Source organism: Carlito syrichta, unplaced genomic scaffold, assembly GCF_000164805.1.
Source record: "Carlito syrichta isolate Samal-C Ts95f unplaced genomic scaffold, Tarsius_syrichta-2.0.1 Scaffold295875, whole genome shotgun sequence".
NCBI lineage: Eukaryota > Metazoa > Chordata > Mammalia > Primates > Tarsiidae > Carlito > Carlito syrichta.
This window is the reverse complement of record NW_007239971.1, coordinates 196207-214335: the sequence shown is the minus strand read 5'-3', so window position 1 is coordinate 214335 and position 18129 is coordinate 196207. Positions and strand designations below refer to the sequence as shown.

Below are 18129 nucleotides of genomic sequence, written 5' to 3'. Positions count from 1 at the left end.
TGTACCCATTATAAAATTAAATAATAGTATTAGGGAAGAAAAAACGTATAATGTGCCATCATAAGTAGGATATTATTGTCACTAGTATTATAATATCCTGGAACATATGTATAGTTTCCTTTAAAGAGCCTTTGAATTCATTAGTTATCAACACATTCCTCTCCCATCTCCTTCCTTTCCCTCTGCAAGGAACTCTGATTCAAACAAAATCCTTTCTTGGGTAAGCTGGAAGCCTTCATAATCAAAATGTATGTATTCTAGTATAAGGAGCAGGACATAGATAAGAATGACTTACGAATGTCCTCTACAACCCTCTCCAAAAATAAAGAAAAAAAAAATATCGTGGGTGTGGGGAGAGAGAAAGATGGGGAAAGGGAGAAGGAGAGGGCGAGAGGAAGGAAGAAAAAGAGAGAGACGGAGAGAAGGACAAAATAAACTCTTAAGTGAACAACTTTTTTTAAATGATAAACTTAAATTGCATTTGTTTGTAGAACCCAGATGCTTTGCAGTTTAGAGAATGAAGAGACTAAAATTAGTAAGAGCAGCAGAATGAATTATGGATTATCTAACCCACATGCACTGTTGCTATACTCAGAAACATATTAATTCTGTCCATCTAATAAGTAATTTGTTTATTCATTCAATTAATATATGTCAAGCATGTGTTGCTTGCAAAATTTAGGGTTTAGGTAATCCCTACCCTCAGCTTTCCCTATGATCTAGTTATTTGGTCATTGAATATGTCTATGTAATCTCCTGGGCTTTATAGTAGCTACTTATCTTTCTTCTCACTCAAGGAATTAAGTAGATGCTTGTCTCAATCAAAAAAGAGACATTTATGAACACTGAAATGAACATGTTCTCCAGTATGTTTGCACTTATATGGATCATTTTTTGTCAGTGAATAAAGAATTTTTCCTCCTCCAAATGTGTCTTGGGTTGGAAATGATGGAAATATATTGAATGAAATACTGAATTTGTTTCTTCAACAAAAACTCATTTTGTTCAGCATTGGAGCAATTCAAATAAATCATTCTTAAGAAGTGTTAAAAAAATTCTTATAGTTGATGTATGCAACAGGTAATGAAGTGGTTCATCACTATTTAATTATCCATATGCAAATATGTTCCACTGTTTTGTCCCTGGAAAATATAATAGAAAATTTGTAAATGTCAGAAAACATGTACTTTCTAACAGCCATGTGAAATACGGTTATTTGAAGAACATACAATATGCTAGAATACACATAAAAGTTTGACCTGAAAAAGTAGACCTTCAACTGTATGACACATGCAGGCCGCCTCTTTTTGAGTGTGCCATTGATAATACAATGCTTACCACTCATTGGCATTTAATGAACACTTAGTGGATAGTGGACTGACTGATAATACATACCTGCTTATAGAAGAGTTTCATAGATAATTAAGACATAAGACAGAATCATAGAAAGTTTTGAACTCTAGATTACTAGTCCATCTTTCAAAGCACTAAAACAATGTACATTTTAAAAGAATTCAAAATTTTACTGATGAATCATCTTACAAAAATGAGTGATCAACAGCAATGCATATTTGAATTAACTATTTTTGTCTACATTATACAATTTAGTTTTATGTCATTTTTTTAAAATTTATTTTTGAGTTGGAGTCTCACTCTGTCGCCTAGACTGGAGTGCAGTGGCACGCTCCCAGCCACCGCAGCCTCGACCTACTGGGCTCCGGTGATCCTTCCGCCTCAGCCTTCCAAGTAGCTGGAACTACAGGCGCACTACCAAGCCCGGCTAATTTTTTGATTTATTGTAGAGATGAGGTCTCACCAAGTTGCCCAGGCGGGTCTTGAACCCGCGGGCTCAGGCAATCCACTCACCTCAGCCTCCCAAGGCACAGGATTACAGGCTGAGCCACCGAGCCTGGCTTATGTCATTGTTACATTTAAACTCTAGTTATTCTTCCAAGAAGTTAGAATTACTATTATGCATTATTTATTTTGTAAATTGTCTTCAAATTGTATTTTTTGCCAGTATACTGTGCCGCAAACTATTATCAATATAGGGACTAGGAACAAAAAAAGAGAAAAATTAAAGTCACTTTTTTTTTCCAGAAAATTATTTAGAAAGAGCATTAAACTTAGAGCCAAGAGACCTATATTTAAATCTGGTATCTGCAACTATTAATCACGTCTGCTCTTTCATAAATTCAAGTAGTCAGACTTCGGTTAGTCAGTCAAGAAGTTTATAGATCTCAGATTCAGTGATTAACTAATTATCTAGTTAACTATTTCCTCTACATATAAGAGACTCATATGGCATTGTGCTAATCTTTATATCTAAGAGGACTAAGGAGTGTACTCCAATACTCATGCAGCTGTGTGGCATGCAGTTACTTTGTTACTGTATGTTATAAGCAAAGAACAGTTAGGCATCAATCAGAGGAGGGGCTAATACCTGCTAATTCTCAAGGCTTTCTTGGAAGAATGACTTCTAACTCTATCTTGAAGCAGAAGAACAGGAAATATTAACTGGAAGCAGGAGGAGGTAAGTCATGTTAAAGAGGAGTAAATGAACTATTTCAGATGGAACTGTAGAAACAAAGAAACAGACATGAAATCGAGTAGTAAAAGAAGATTAAGGATTGCAACTTTTGTTAGTGAGATGGTACTAAGATAAGGGTGGTGAGTGTAGGTGCTGTATTTGGTTTTGTTTTAATCAAGGCATTATATTTTTGAAATATGCTATTACTAACTTATATGGTGGTGACTTTAAGAGTACATTAAAATTAAAATACATTAAAGCAGGCCTGGTTACATTGCTGTTTCAATAGTTTTTGTGTTTAATACTGCCAGCAGAGTAAAACTAAATACATTTATTTATGTGATTAATGCATGTAAAACAACTGCGGAAGTACTGAGCATATAGAATTTTAAAATTTGGCAATTCTATTGTTATTTTATAGCCAGTTTAAAATAATTTAAACATTTGGATGGTATAATTTTAGTAGTCGTTTGAATCTAATGTATAAACTAATTCGAAAAGTTAATATATACCCTGACGTACAATTTATATTGCTGTGTTTCTTTTTCATAGAATTTTTTTATTACATTTACAATGTGTGAATGTGTGTTGCATTTTAAAAAATATAATATTTATATTTATATTTAATGCACTCCAGTCTGGGCGACAGAGTGACACTCCAACTCAAAAAAAAAAAAAAAAAAAAGCATTGGATGAGGGCCAGTGGGAAACCCAAACTTCACCTGCACCTAGAACATTTATGTACCTAATCCTGACTTGTTCCCCACATCTTTAAAATATAAAAATAAAATAAAGAAGATAAAATAAAATGATTCTTTGGCAGAAGAAGAGAAAAGATGAAGGGAAAATAAGGAGAGAGGTTATGGAATTACTTGTTCTAAAAATAACCCCAGACCATTCTCAATGTGAGACTATAGATGACATGTCATTGAACTAATTGTAAATAATCCTGCATGTGTATATATGCAAATATAATATATATTTGTGTATTCTTGTATGTATAGGTAAACAAACACACATACACTTACCCACAGTATTGGTGAATGAATGGAAAAATGAGTGTGGATCCCAAAGTACATAGATATTGAAACTCTCTATGCAGGTTTTAAGGAGGAAGCAATGTAATATTTGTGCTCTTTTGATTTTGATTCTGACTTTGTTTGGATGAATGTCATTATTAAGAGTTGCCATTGCTATAATTTCTTGAATGGTTATTCTATTTCCTTAAACCTTACCTATTTGAGAATGGTGATGCCACTCTCATCTGAAAGACAAGCTGCTGGGTATACAAGAGTCACAGATGTTTTCAGTTGATTATTTGTACAAATTGCTTCTCTGTTTTTGGCAAATAATGTTGTTTTGAACCAATATGAGGCTCATCTGATTTCCTTTCTTCTATGTGACTCGATGTTTCTGCATGAATTCCAAATATATTTTGTCTTTATTTAGTAAGCGCTACAATTGTTCTTTCAGTCAGAATAGATTTTACTAAAAGACATAATTTTCAATCGGTAGATTCAAATGTATCTTTAAGTTTTATTTTCTTATATTTCTGTCACCTTATTAATCAATTTCATTTTTTGTAAAAATGCTTATTATTACTTAGTTTGGAACTTTTGCAGTCAGAATTTATCTTCTGTTTTCTGTGTCAATTTCTCTTTTTTTCCTATGTTCATTATTCACATTTTAGTGAAATTCTTTCTTCTTCTAATAGTCAAGGGGAGAGAGATGGAGCTGTTCACCACCTATGATTTTTTGTTGTTTTGATTTCAAATCATGCATGATAAATATCACAATATTTTCTTCTGAGAACAAACTGCACATTTTTTTTTCATATCTTGATTGATGAGATTGGTTGTCTCTGGTGAAGTCTCATGTGGGACAACCTGTGGAAATATATGGTGTTCACAGTGTTCACTTCTGCCTTCACTCTACCCACAGTGGTATACTTTAGCAATGATAAAACATACAGAATAAAGTATGTGTGTGTGTGTGGTGTGTGTGAGAGAGAGAGAAAGAGAGAGAGAGAGAGAGAGAGAGAGAGAGAGAGAGAGAGAGAGAGATTAGGACATACTTTACATGCATGTTTAGCTATGCTGATGATAATGATGATGATGCCTTTTCACTTTAGCTGTATCTCCACTCTTTATGGACATTTTCCAATAATGTTATACCCATATAAACTCCCAGAGCTCATTTCTTTACAAAAGCACTTGTGGGTGCAGTTTCTATGATTTGTTAATCCTTGGTTTACTAATATATCCTACCAGAAATATTTTAAGAGCTTTGCCAGATCATAGAATCTTATATTAAAATGTTTCAACTTTCACTATATTTGAAATATTCCCTTAATGATTTGATATTTCATTGCTGTTATTTATCTCTTCATTTAATATGTATAGCTTCCTCTTTTGTTCTTTCTTTTTTTTTTCATGAGATTAAAGGAAACGAATAGATTACACATGTCTTTTATTCTGTCATCTTTCACCAGTAAAAAGTATGTTTGTTTTGTAGAAAGATTACTCTGGAGGCAGTGCATAATATGGATTTTTGGTATTATCCTGGAGAGGAAGTTTTGTAAGAAGATAATTACTATTATCCAGGGAAGATATTATGGGGAGTTGAACTAGGACAGTGGCAATGAGTATGTGAGTATATGAAAATATAGGAAAAATTGTTGTGTTAGAAAAAACTGAAGTGGTGAATCAGATCAGTGGATGACGGAGAAGGTCAGATTTAAGTGAGTCTTTGGATTGAGTGATAATTGTAACAAATTTAAAACATACAGAAAGGTGATGATGTCATGAATGGAAAGAGGAAAACCAAATGAGTTCTGTTTAAGTCATGCAAACTACAAGATGTTTGTATAACATCTAAATAGAGGTTTCTACTAAAACTTTGTTTGCCCTTTGGAGGAAAAAATCTCTTGGAAGAAATATATTTGAGACATGTCAAAATACTTCTAATGAGGAAAGCCATAGTTGTAGATAAGATTATACATGAAGTTATGGTTTTATAAAAAGATGAAGTACATAGCAAATAAAATAATATAAATATTTCAGAGACTGTTAACTAAAACAAGTTATGTGATTGTGAAAGGTAACCACATTTTCCAATAATCAGGTCTTAACATTCTCCAAAATGTACCCTTCTTAGAGGTGATGAGGAAAAAATCAGGAAGAGCCTGACCTCTAATATCAGATGGAAATGGTTATCGTGAGTCTACACCAGACTAACTCTGTGACCTAAAATACTCCCGATAGTCTGAGTTAATTTCCTCGTAAGAAAAAAAAAGAGAATGAAAACTCTTGCTTCACAGTGTTGCTGTGGGTTTTAACTGAATATACTTATAAATAATTTGGCAGCTTCTGGCACATAGTAGGCAGTTGCAATGTCTTCCCTTCTATTTGTCTTTATTTCTATAATCTGATCTATTCACATCCTTTACATAAGATGCTCTGCCACACTCCTTTCTCTTTTTTAAAATTTTTATTTTTAAAATGTGGGGTACAACTCAGGATTACCTATACAAGTGGTCATCATACAGGTAAAGTTTGGGTCTCCCTTTGTTCCCCACTTCATCTGGTTTGAGATCAGGTTTCTTATTGGTGTTATGTGCCCTCTCCCTCCCCTGGAAGTATCCCACTACTTCCAATCCCTTACTTATAATATTATGGTGAATGTTCAGGGTCCACTTATAAGTGAGAACATGTGGTACTCAGTTCTTTGTATCTGTAATAAACCACTGAGTATTAATAGACTCTAAATCCATCCAAGTTGCTGCAAAGTCCATAATTTTGTTTTTCTTTATAGCTGCATAATATTCCATTGTGTATATGTACCACATTTTTTTTTTAATCCAGTTTCGCTGGGCAGCAGGGTTTGTTCCATGTTTTCGCTATTGTTAATGGTGCTGAAATAAACATGAGTGTGTAGGTATCTTTTTGTAGGATGATTTAAGTTCCTCCAGGTATTTTCCCAGAAGAGGGATTGCTGAGTCATATGGAAGGTCAATTTCTAGTAGTTCTTTTAGGAATAGTCACACTGTTTTCCAAAGAGGTTGAACTAGTTTGCATTCCAATCAACAGTGTCGAAGCATTCCCGTTTCTCTCATCCTGACCAGCATTTGTTGTTTTTTTTTGTTTTATTAATGATGGCCATTTTTACTGGGGTTAGGTGGTATCTCAATGTGGTTTTGATTTGCATTTCTCTGATGATTAGTGAGGATGAGCATTTTTTCATGTGTGTGTTAGCTGCTCACATTCCTTTCTGCTGGTTAAAGTCCTTTTAGGTTTAATTGCTAAGCTCTTTCTCCAGGGGTTATCTATTTCTCCTTGAGGCATTAACTTTCCCTTTCTATTAACTTTCTTTTTTATTATAAATATGTGGGGTACAATTCAGGGTTAGATATACAAATGTTGATTATGCAGGTACCCCTGTTGATGAGGTATGCCCCTCCAACCCCTAGCAGTTTCCCTAAAGCTACCAATCCCACCCTCTCTCTCCTGACAGTTTCCCACTACTGCCAATCACTTTCTTATAGTATTATAATTGTTCAAAGTCCGCTTATGGGTGAGAACATACTGTACTCTGTTCTTTGTTCCTGTGATAGATCACTGAGTATGATTGACTCTAAATTCATCCAAGTTACTGCAAGCCCATATGTTTGTCCTTCTTTATGGCTGCATAATATTCCATTGTGCATTTGTACTACTTTTTGTTTTATCCAGTCCAGCTTCGATGGGCAACATGATTGGTTCCATGTTTTTGCTATTGTGAGTAGAGCTGCAACAAACATATGTGTGCAGGTATCTTTCTTGTAGAATGATTTGATTTCCTCCAGTATATTAGCTTTCTTAGCTCTTGTTATCTTCTTCTTGTTGTTATTGATTTAGGTTTTGCTTCTCTGAGGACATTTGTCTACTTTTCCATCAATGTTTGTATTACTCTTTATACTCCACATACCTTTCAGTCAATGTGTGTGTTATACAAAGTCTGGACTGAATGGGCATTTGTTAATTAGCAGGTGAATGGCCATTAAGTGTTAAAAATTAGACTCATCAGATTATACTATGGACAACTTACTTTCCATATGTATTTTTTACTTTATAAAAATGAGAAATAAATTAATAATATAGATACTCCTGCTTGTGATGCTTTACAAGCTTGTTTGAGGAAAATATTTTGTCCCTCCCTGACAATATAGTCCTGGACACTTGTGTATTGTGGAGTCTAGAAGCATGGACACTGAGCTTGGACTTGGAATGGGCCTTTGCTTGTTGTCCAAAGCTCAAGTACAGGCATCTCATTCTTTGATCAGAAAGTCTTTACAAGTCAACAACATTATTCACATTAGCTACAAATAAGTTGTATCTGGCAGAGGAGAAACCTGGCAAAAATTCAATGGAATAGAGACATCAGAGATCAGACAATTTGCAAACACAAAAGGATAAATTGGAAGAATAACTCAAGGAAATGTCCTAGGAAAATGTCCTGGGTTGTGTTTTGTAGATTGCTGTGGTCTCTGGCACAGGCCAGAGAGAATAGTTAAGGTAAAAGTTTCAGATTAGGATGTGTAAACTTGATGCATATTTAGAGTGTTTACTGCTTTAGAAGTTAGAAGATAATTTTTTCTAAGTATATTCAAGCAATACTTACCAAACTTTGTAAGCTACGAGAATATGCTCAGCATCACCAAATAAATTAAAGCTTACAGACAGCTACTGCACTGGTTCCTTCTGTGCAAGGACAATATGGAATGACTAGAAATGGTAGAGGTAGAGGTCATCATCTCCACAGTTTATCTTAGAGCAGTACTTGCCAAACATCAGTCTGTGAAAAGCTTCTGTGTAATAAGCTTTTAAAAACTAGCCCTGGCGAAATAAGGAAAACAAAGTGAAAGCATGAATTTTTCCATTTTGCAAATTCATTTATCTCTAAATATTATTCTTTATGTTTTTGCCCTTTCTGCCCATTTTGTTAGGAAAAAAATGTCTCCTTTTTGTATGAAATAAAAACAACATCAAATAGTACTTGCTTCTGTTGTTTTTCTCTTTTAATGAAAAAAAAGTTGTGAACTTTTATTTCAGTCTTTGTTTCAGAATTTGTTTGTGTGTGGGTCAGTTTATGAAATGAAGAGAAAAATCTGAGAAGCAGTGAAATATGTTATTAAATGTTTGTTCCTTAATGAACTTTCCAATATTTACAAATATCTAGATGTGATCATCATGTAGCCAAAGTATTTTGGCATCATATAGACCCAGCGTTTGACTACTTTCAATGGGATCTTTGACTGTTCTCTGAAAAAGACAAAGTTCAAGTCATGGAAAAAGGGCATAAGTCTAAAAACATCAGTGAATACAGGCAATTCATTTGAGTCCAGCAACTGGTGTGGTCCTATTACCTTTCATGCTATAAAACATAGAGGAGAAAAAAAGAGAGAGAGAAATGTAATGGAAGTTAAAAATATAAAAAAACAGGGTGAATATTGTTGAGATTTGAAGTTCAAACATACAGGGGTTTCTCCACCCTACCATAAAAAGTATAGTTCTGGACAGTCTAGCATACTAGAAATCTGTATTCATTTCATTGCCTTTTTGAGAATCTGACCCAGTCATTGTAATGTAATCATCTGTGTAATCTGTGTTTACCCTAAAGATAATCAGAGCACCACAGTAGTCATACAATTTTATTATGTAGAGGTGAGTTATCATTTGTGATTTTGATGTAAGTTTTCTTATCTTTTTTCCTTTCCATATAACAAAATACATAAGAACTTAAGTCTATAAAATAATTTTCCATATCTAACTATACTGATAGTGATTGCTATCAATATCTCTTTTTTTCTGTGCTTCTTTTTTCAAATAAATCTACACTAGAGACTATGATGAATTCAGGGGGAAAAGACAAATCTGAAAATTTATATAAATAAAGAAATAGAATATAAATTTTAATTGACATTATAAACTATTATGGTTCTTATACCATGATTATTTGGCAACATATTCTGACTATAAAATAGATTGATTATAATTTCTCCTTTTGCAACGTATTAATTGAGTAAATATAAACCTGCAAATACACTGTATTTATGAGTCTTGTATTTCATAAGACTCTACTTTGTGAAACAACATTATGAGAAAGTACAATCTTTTTATAATTGACAACAGCACTGCTTCAAATTATATGAACTGATTTTTGCTGTCAAGCCATCAGTACACTTAAGTTACTATCTACATTGTAGCTATTGTCTACACTGTCTTATATCATATAATGATAATAATGGTGACAATAATTAGCAGTTCTTAAGCACTAACTCTGGTCTGGCTTTACAATCAATATGTCTTCCATTTTGTCATTAAGCAAATCATAAAGTCACTGAATCATTCGGTGAATTTGGAATATATAGAATGCTTGATTTATTGAACACCTTTTAAATTCAAGAATAAATAATTTATTAAAAGGTGTTTATTTTGAAATAACACCTTTAATTACAGTCCTGCATTTGTTTATTTTTATGAGTTGACATAGTATGTAGAAGTTGAAGTAATATCTCAGTCAGAGAAAAACTGAATCACACCCAAAGATAATTAATGCTGTTACTCAGATTTACCATCGCTAAATTACTTCTACAGAAATTTAGGTTGTTTTCTTAGGCATAATTGCTCTTTGACCGATTATGAGTATAGGCAAAATGTAAGAAGTTAGAGGAGTATTAAACCTCTAACATTTTTAGTTCCAAAAACAGTTTATGTCACTGTAAGCTTTAAATAACAGAAACAGAAAAACACACACACATAAAATTTTGAAGGAGTAGATTCAAAGTTGAAGTTATTTAATATCAATTCCTGCTGGATATGTCTACATCTAGGAAAATCAAAATCATAAATTTTAATAAAGAAAATGGAATATTGAAGAATCTGAGAAAGAGATTTGGAGAAAATTAGTCTGATTTTAACTCAGGTAGTTTCACCCTGGAAAGTGGTGCAATAACCTAAGCAATCCGGAATTTATATTGCTCACTGATGGGAAGGTTTCCAAAAGACTCTTCTCTCAGTTGTAAAGCAATATTAAAAAAAAGTCTCTGTTAGAGAGGAACATCTAAGGAATTTGGAGTGAAAGGAATGATGAGACAAAATTTAGTACATTTGAAAGCAATGGAAAACAGCTGCTGACGCATGCTCCAGGAAAATATTCCTTTTTTTTTTTTAATAACATGATTCAGCAGTAACATATTTTTTATTTTTTATTTTTGAGTTGGAGTCTCACTGTCACCCAGACTGGAGTGCAGTGGCCGCTCCCGGCCACCACAGCCTCGACCTGCTGGGCTCCAGCGATCTTTCCACCTCAACCTTTCAAGTAGCTGGAACTACAGGCGCGTGCTACCACGCCCGGCTAATTTTTTGATTTATTGTAGAGATGAGGTCTCAGCTGCCCAGGCGGGTCTTGAACTCTCGGGCTCAGGCAATCCACTCATCTCAGCCTCCCAAAGGCGCAGGATTACAGGCTGAGCCACCGAGCCCAGCAAGTAACATTTTAAAATATGTAGTTTGTTTCCACAAAGCCATCAAAGACATCTCTAAGTTGTTTATATATAGAAACCAATAATTCCCTCCAAACTATAATTTACAAAATTTAACCTGGAACATATTTTTCAATCAAATAAATATTTTACTGTTTGGAATTATGATATGCAAAGTCTTTCATTTTGTTATTTAGAATTGTTAATATATGGAAAACAAACAAGCATACTTAATTTTTCTTAAAATATCATTACAATTATGTAAATCAAAGAATATATCATAATTCTCATTTATCCCTCCACCATACAAAATTACTGATGTTAACAAGTTAGCACACTTGGTAAGATAGGAAAACAAACAAACACTTGTTTTCAGTCTTTGCTGTTTGGACCCTAATCTGCTACATGTGGTCAAGAAGATCAAACTTTTGAATATTCATATTTAACCTCTATTTATTAGGCAGGGAATCTTTAATTGAGTGCTTGTTATGGAAACTATTGCTCTAAACTTTTTACGTGTATTATCTAATTTCACCTTTTCAAAAACCCTTAGAAGATATATTATTAATACCACCTTTCATAAAACTGAGAACCTAGGAGCATAAGGAACTTTTCCTAGTTTGCAAACCTAGTAAATAAGTATGTGGTGATACCCATGTTCTTATTTACAACTGAATGACTCCCAAATCTACAGCTATAGTAATTTTCTTGAAACTTCTTCCACTTGATGCTCAGAGATCCCTTACCTACTTCTATGCATTTCCAAGTAAAATCCGTCCTTGTATCTCTTAAATGACCCTTATATTACTGATTTATTTATGTGATTTTCTTGATTTAGACTGAACTGGCTTTTATTTTTAGTTGTCCTGGGTACCTCTAGTTGGGTCTCTAGGATACTCTGGTAGAATTATCCATTTTAGAATTGGAAAAAAGGATAATTCTATTTGATAAACACATCTCCTGAACTGGCTATTTATTCAAGTCCTGAACATGTCCAATGATATAGCCCTGCCTCTGGTGGCAGCCCCTTTTCATCACACATCTTAGAATGCCTGAATCTCAGTTTAATGTTGACTCTGTATAACATTGATTCATTGCATTCATTCAGATGCTGGTGACATGAACACCATTTAAATTCAGATATCATGTGATGATCTGTTCTTTCTCTCTAGAGACTAATAGCTCTCGTTTATTTCAGCCATGATGCACATGAGTAAAACTTTTCCCCTTCATTCATTTCTCCCTTCTTTCCTTCCTCCCTTCTTTTTATTTATTTTTTTTTGGGGGGGGGAGTGCCAACCCAATATTGCTTCTCATGAAGAAAATTTTAAAAGTTTTTTTTAAACGATTTGTTTAAAATCTTATTAATTAATTAGTTAACAATTTATTAACAGTTCTGTGGGGCAACACTCTCAGGTACCCTCCCACTGTGGGAGCTTTTCTGTCTTGTCAATAAATCCTGCTTTCTCAAAATAAGTTGTGTATGAGATTTGTTGACAACTTATTAACAATTTTGTGATACACACACACACACTCACATATATAGAGAAAGACATTCAAATTGATATTTGTTGTCCTGGTGGTATGAAAAAGAAACCACATGAGTTGTGGATGATAAGCTATTAATTATATATTTCCTGAGGGAATGTTAATTTTGCAATAATTGACCGTGTGATGAAATATATTAGAGTCATTCAAACAGAATCTAACAAGAAGTTCTACAAGAATTTCTTGGAAATTGCACTTGAATTAGCTTTAATAGTGAATACTATTAACATGGCATATAGTTGTAAGAGTCAGGAACAATGGCAACATAGGCCAGAGAGTGAATGAGTATAGTGCATGTTTTTCTATATGACAGAAGACTTGAGGAGAAAGATGGTAGTGATCTGACCCTTAATGCTAAGCTAGAGTTTGAATTTTATTCTTGGTCTAAATCATATTTTTTATGATAAGATGGAGAAGAGAGTAGGAGAAATAAATAAAGCAAGGCATTCTATTCCATGGCTAATAATATATGTGTCCTGGGACTCAAGTAGGGAGAGGAAGAGTCTCCATTTCAGCCTTCTTTCTTTATAAGATACATCACATTCTACATTTTCTGGATGCTGATGAAAGTACCCTACTAAGTATGCACTTGAAAATCTGAGGCACTGATTCAGAACATACTTTTGGAGAATTTTTAACACTTCTATCTCACGGGGGTGGGGTGTGTGTGGGTAGGCGTGTGTGTGTGTGTGTGTATTTTTTTAGCAAGACATATTTAAAGAAAACCACTCGGCGAATTAGTAACAATTACCTTTGTAACACAAAAGTAGACTTATATCTAACATTATTTTTAATCTGAAATTTTTTTTGTCACTTAAAATATAGGTCTAATTTTATTATTTGCCTTGCCACAGCAAAAGCAAATTGGAGAGTAAAACCAAACTGAGAAATTGAGGTCAGATGACAAAATTAATTTAATTTATGTTTTCATAAAATCCTCAGCTCAGTTTCTCTCTACATATATCAACTCCAAAATATGTCAACGGATTTAGAAGATTGAGTTAATGATTCAGTGGTGAAAAAGATACATTAAAATAGTTCAATGAACAGAGACCTCTAACAACCTAGGAAGTTAAACTGCATGCTCCCCCCAAACTCCCACTCTGTTGTTGGCCTCTATGTTTACCCTTCTAGCCAATGGCATAGAGAAAATAAAACTGCTTTAAAAAATCTTTGTAAAATTAAAGACACATATGCAGTATTGATCTTCTAATTCATAATCATGTGAAAATACATTCTGCCAGACCAGTTTGTATAGACAAGTTGTTCTCCTTTCCTTCTTTAGGAGTGTTCCATCTTGAATATAGAATTAGCAAATAGAAATATAACTCCCATTTCAATGAAATGTAAAAATTTTGGTTCCTATATATTTCTTAGTACCATGTAGAGTTAGCAGACAATAGTCATATTACCATGGACCAACAGTCTGTGCTCATGCAGGACCTCATATTAATATGCAATGTCTTGCTTTGTTACCTTGCAGAAATGTTGGAATCCAACAATTTGATCACTTTCAATGGCTTGGCCAACAGCACCGGTTATCATACTTTCCTTTTGGATGAGGAACGGAGTAGGCTGTATGTTGGAGCAAAGGATCACATATTTTCATTCAACCTGGTTAATATCAAGGATTTTCAAAAGGTATCTTTATTTTAATATACATTGTAGTTCTTGTGAAGCATCTCAAGTTATATAGAATTTTCTAGATCTTTAACAGCATGAGAACCGATAGAAAATTGTTTTGAATTCGCATTTTATCTTTTCAGATGCAAGCAAAATTGACAATAACAAATCAATGAATACAATAAGCTACAAATTATCAAGGATTAAATCAAAGTATTTTCTTTCTTTCTTTCTTTCTTTCTTTTTTTTTTTTTTTTTTTTTGAGTTGGAGTCTCACTCTGTCACCCAGACTGGAGTGCAGTGGCCACTCCGGGCCACCGCAGCCTCGACCTGCTGGGCTCTGGCAATCCTTCCGCCTCAGCCTTCCAAGTAGCTGGAACTACAGGCGTGCGCTACCACGCCCGGCTAGTTTTTGATTTCTTGTAGAGATGAGGTCTCACCAAGTTGCCCGTGGGATCAGGCAATCCACTCACCTCAGCCTCCCAAAGTGCGGGTTTACAGGCTGAGCCACTGAGCCTGGCAAATCAAAGTATTTTCAATCATTTTTATAAGCAATATAAACTTCAGTTTATCCTTTCATATTTAAATCATTTTTCTTGCATAAAAATACTTGATTCATCATAGCATTATATCAGAACTGATTTCATGCACCATATATATGTGTGTATAAATTTATACATTTCTCTAGATTGCCAGCAAATGCAGGATTCATAAAACCATTACCTACGTACCTAATTTGATATGCCACCTGTGTTTATATATATAAGTCTTATTGGAACACAGGCACTCTCATTTATTTACATATTGTCTATTGACTTTGTCTGCTTTTGTGCTACAACAGCAGAATCGAATAATTGCAACAGAGAACATCTGGTTCACAAAACCCTAAATATTTATTATCTGGCCTCTTGAACAACAAGTTCAAGCAAAAAAAGAGAAAGAGAACCCAAATAATCCAACAATAAATCTGAAGAAAATGTTAGTAATTATACTTTATGGATAGGATACTGCTGGAAAAGGCTATTAAATATTATCCTCATTAAATTACACTCCAAATGGCATTTTCTACACTAAATTTTATTTGACTTTGTCAGATTTGTAAACTTTTATTGTTATTGTCATTATTATTATTTACTCAGGAACTATATAAAGTTTAGAATACAGACTCTTCTAAATATGAGAGTATTAAGCATGACTATTATACAAATTATTTTTATTAATATTTTATGTAGGGAAGAGACCAAAAAAATGAGGCCATTCTGTCTCAAAAACCAAGAATTGAAAGTTACAAAACTGAGGAAACAGCTTGTGTTTAAATATGTATGTGTGTATGTATATATATATAAACAATCTGTGATTTAGCACTATTTAACTGTGAAGCTGAATATGAAAATTAATAAATCTTATATCTGTCACATATTATTATTGTTGTGCCCTAGAGAAAAGTTATATTTTGCCCTCTTACGTTATATGCTTTACATAATAATAGATCATCTGGCTTTTCCATAACCGATGAGAAGATTGAAATGTAGAATCAGCCTATCCAGTAATCACTCTAGGTTCAGGAGTCAGGGTAACATTATTTGCAAAGCTAATACATTTACTGACCTTTTTGTTATTTTAAAGATGTGGGGTACAAGTCAGGATTGAATCCATAAGTGGTTTATTTGCAGGTGAAGTTTGGGCTCCCACTGGGCCTCACTTCACCTGGACATTTACTGATCCTGAATGCTTATATAACTCCTTTATAAAAAGCTTGTGGAACAAGTCAATGATAGTTTTAACTTACATACACAGAGACGTGAAAAAGAAAGCACACGAGAATGAAAAAATATATAAGTTAAGAGTTTAATGTTAAAAATGAATGCACATCCAACAGTTTTTAGGGCATATAATGTTGACATGGGCCCAAAATATATTTATCAAGTCATCTTACATTATGTCAATACATGCCAAATCCTTGTTTATAAGTGTGTTGTATTTTGCTTTTTAATTCCCTAGATTGACTATCATAGGCTTTGCCCAAGTTGATGACCATTTATGTTGAATTATCTAGAGGTTCCTAAATGAATGATAATCAGTCGTTTTGAGACTAAAATCTGACATGAATAATTAGGTGCCACTATTTGGGGATTTTTCTTTTACATATGACATTTTCTCCCTAAGATTAACTAATATTATTAGAAAGGAAAGATGAATAAAAAATATAAATTCTTCTGCCCCAATACAGATAGGAATTGCTCAGGTGATTTTACATTAAAATTGTATATTAAATTTTACAAGATAGTATTTAGATTAATTTTGTTGAGGAACATGAATCCACTTTCCTCCAAGCCACCATTAACATCTTGGCTCATCTATTACTATTACTGTATTCACAAAACATGGGACATTTTGGAAGGATGAGACCAAAAACTAAGGTTGAAAATACAAACATGTATTTCTCAACTGGTCTAAGTTTATCCTTTATTAGAAAGTGTGATTTTTTTTTTTTAGGCTATCTGTTTGTCTCTTTAATCTGCTTTTATTTCTGCAAAATATACTATGCTGCTTTTAATTACCTTCCCTGCCCCCCTCCCCCAAAAAGAAAAAAAATCCCTTTCTAAGATGGGTTTCTGTTGCTTACTCTAGCATGTCATACTGAGATTTGGATCAGGGAAATGGATCTAGAGTACCCAAATGTTAAAGTTGCAAAACCTATTTCATGATAATTTAGGAGAATATAAGCCATGTTCTATGTTGATTTCTACTACTCCTCACCAAATTCTCACATTCTCTCAAGACAATCTTCTTCTTCCAACCTGTGTTGCAGTTCCTTCCACCCTATACTTCGTAATCTATTGTCTACATCAATTTCTCTGTCATCCGACTTTTATATACAGCCAAGGCTGTATATAAAATAGGTGGAGAATGAATGACTCAAGCCCACACCAATTAACTGATGCCACTGGATAGTCTAAAATGAAAAGTTCCTAACACATAATGCTTTACAGACCTTCCTTTACTTCAGTTGCCCCAACCTCATCTAAAAGACTGTAGACTGCATTGGGTCTCTTAGAGTACCTAACTGACATAAAACAATGTTTGCTCTGTGTTCTTAGATTGTGTGGCCAGTATCTTACACCAGAAGAGATGAATGCAAGTGGGCTGGGAAAGATATCCTGGTAAGTATTAATCTATTAAGTTATTATACAGGTTGAGTATACCTTATTCAAAATGGTTGGCACCAGAGCATTTCATATTCTGATGTGGGTGGGGGGAGAGGATTTCGGAATAGTTGCATATACATAATAAGACATCCGGTGGATATGACTAAAGTATAGAAACAAAGTTTAAGTTTCATATACACCTTATACCCATAACCTGAAGGTAATTTTTATTTTATTTTTCCCACTGAAATGCTTAATAAACTGTGCATTATGTGTCTGCATTTTGACTGAGACCAATCACATGAAGTCTAGTGTGGAATCTCCCACTTTTGGCATCATGTGAGTGCTCAAAAATTTTCAGATTTTGTAGTATTGCATATTCGGGGTTTTTGAATTAGGGTTGCTCAACCTGTAGTTATTAGTTAAGCAACTTGTTACTCTGTCATCTATTGTTTTTCATTGTTCTATTAAACACTATTTTTTACTTGTGGACTTAATCACTCCTTTTTAAAAATATTTTTTATAGCCGGGCTGGGTGGCTCAGCCTGTAATTCCGTGCCTTTGGGAGGCTGAGGTGAGTGGATTGCCTGAGACTGCGGGTTCGAGACCCGCCTGGGCAGCGAGACCTCATCTCTACAATAAATCAAAAAATCAGCCGGGCGTGGTAGCGCATGCCTGTAATTCTGGCTACTCAAAAGGCTGAGGCAGAAGGATCGCCGGAGCCCAGCAGGTCGAAGCTGCGGTGGCCAGAAGCGGCC

General features: G+C 34.0%; 1 protein-coding gene across 1 annotated transcript in view; it reads left to right on the top strand.

Annotated features, from left to right (window-relative positions):
• SEMA3A (semaphorin 3A) overlaps window positions 1–18129 on the top strand; it is a 525999-nt gene that overhangs the window by 353914 nt on the left and 153956 nt on the right. Inside the window, exons 5-6 of the mRNA XM_008054520.2 lie at window positions 14083–14240; window positions 17324–17386. Coding sequence (XP_008052711.1) covers window positions 14083–14240; window positions 17324–17386 — 221 coding nt within the window. The remainder of the gene's footprint in view (window positions 1–14082; window positions 14241–17323; window positions 17387–18129) is intronic.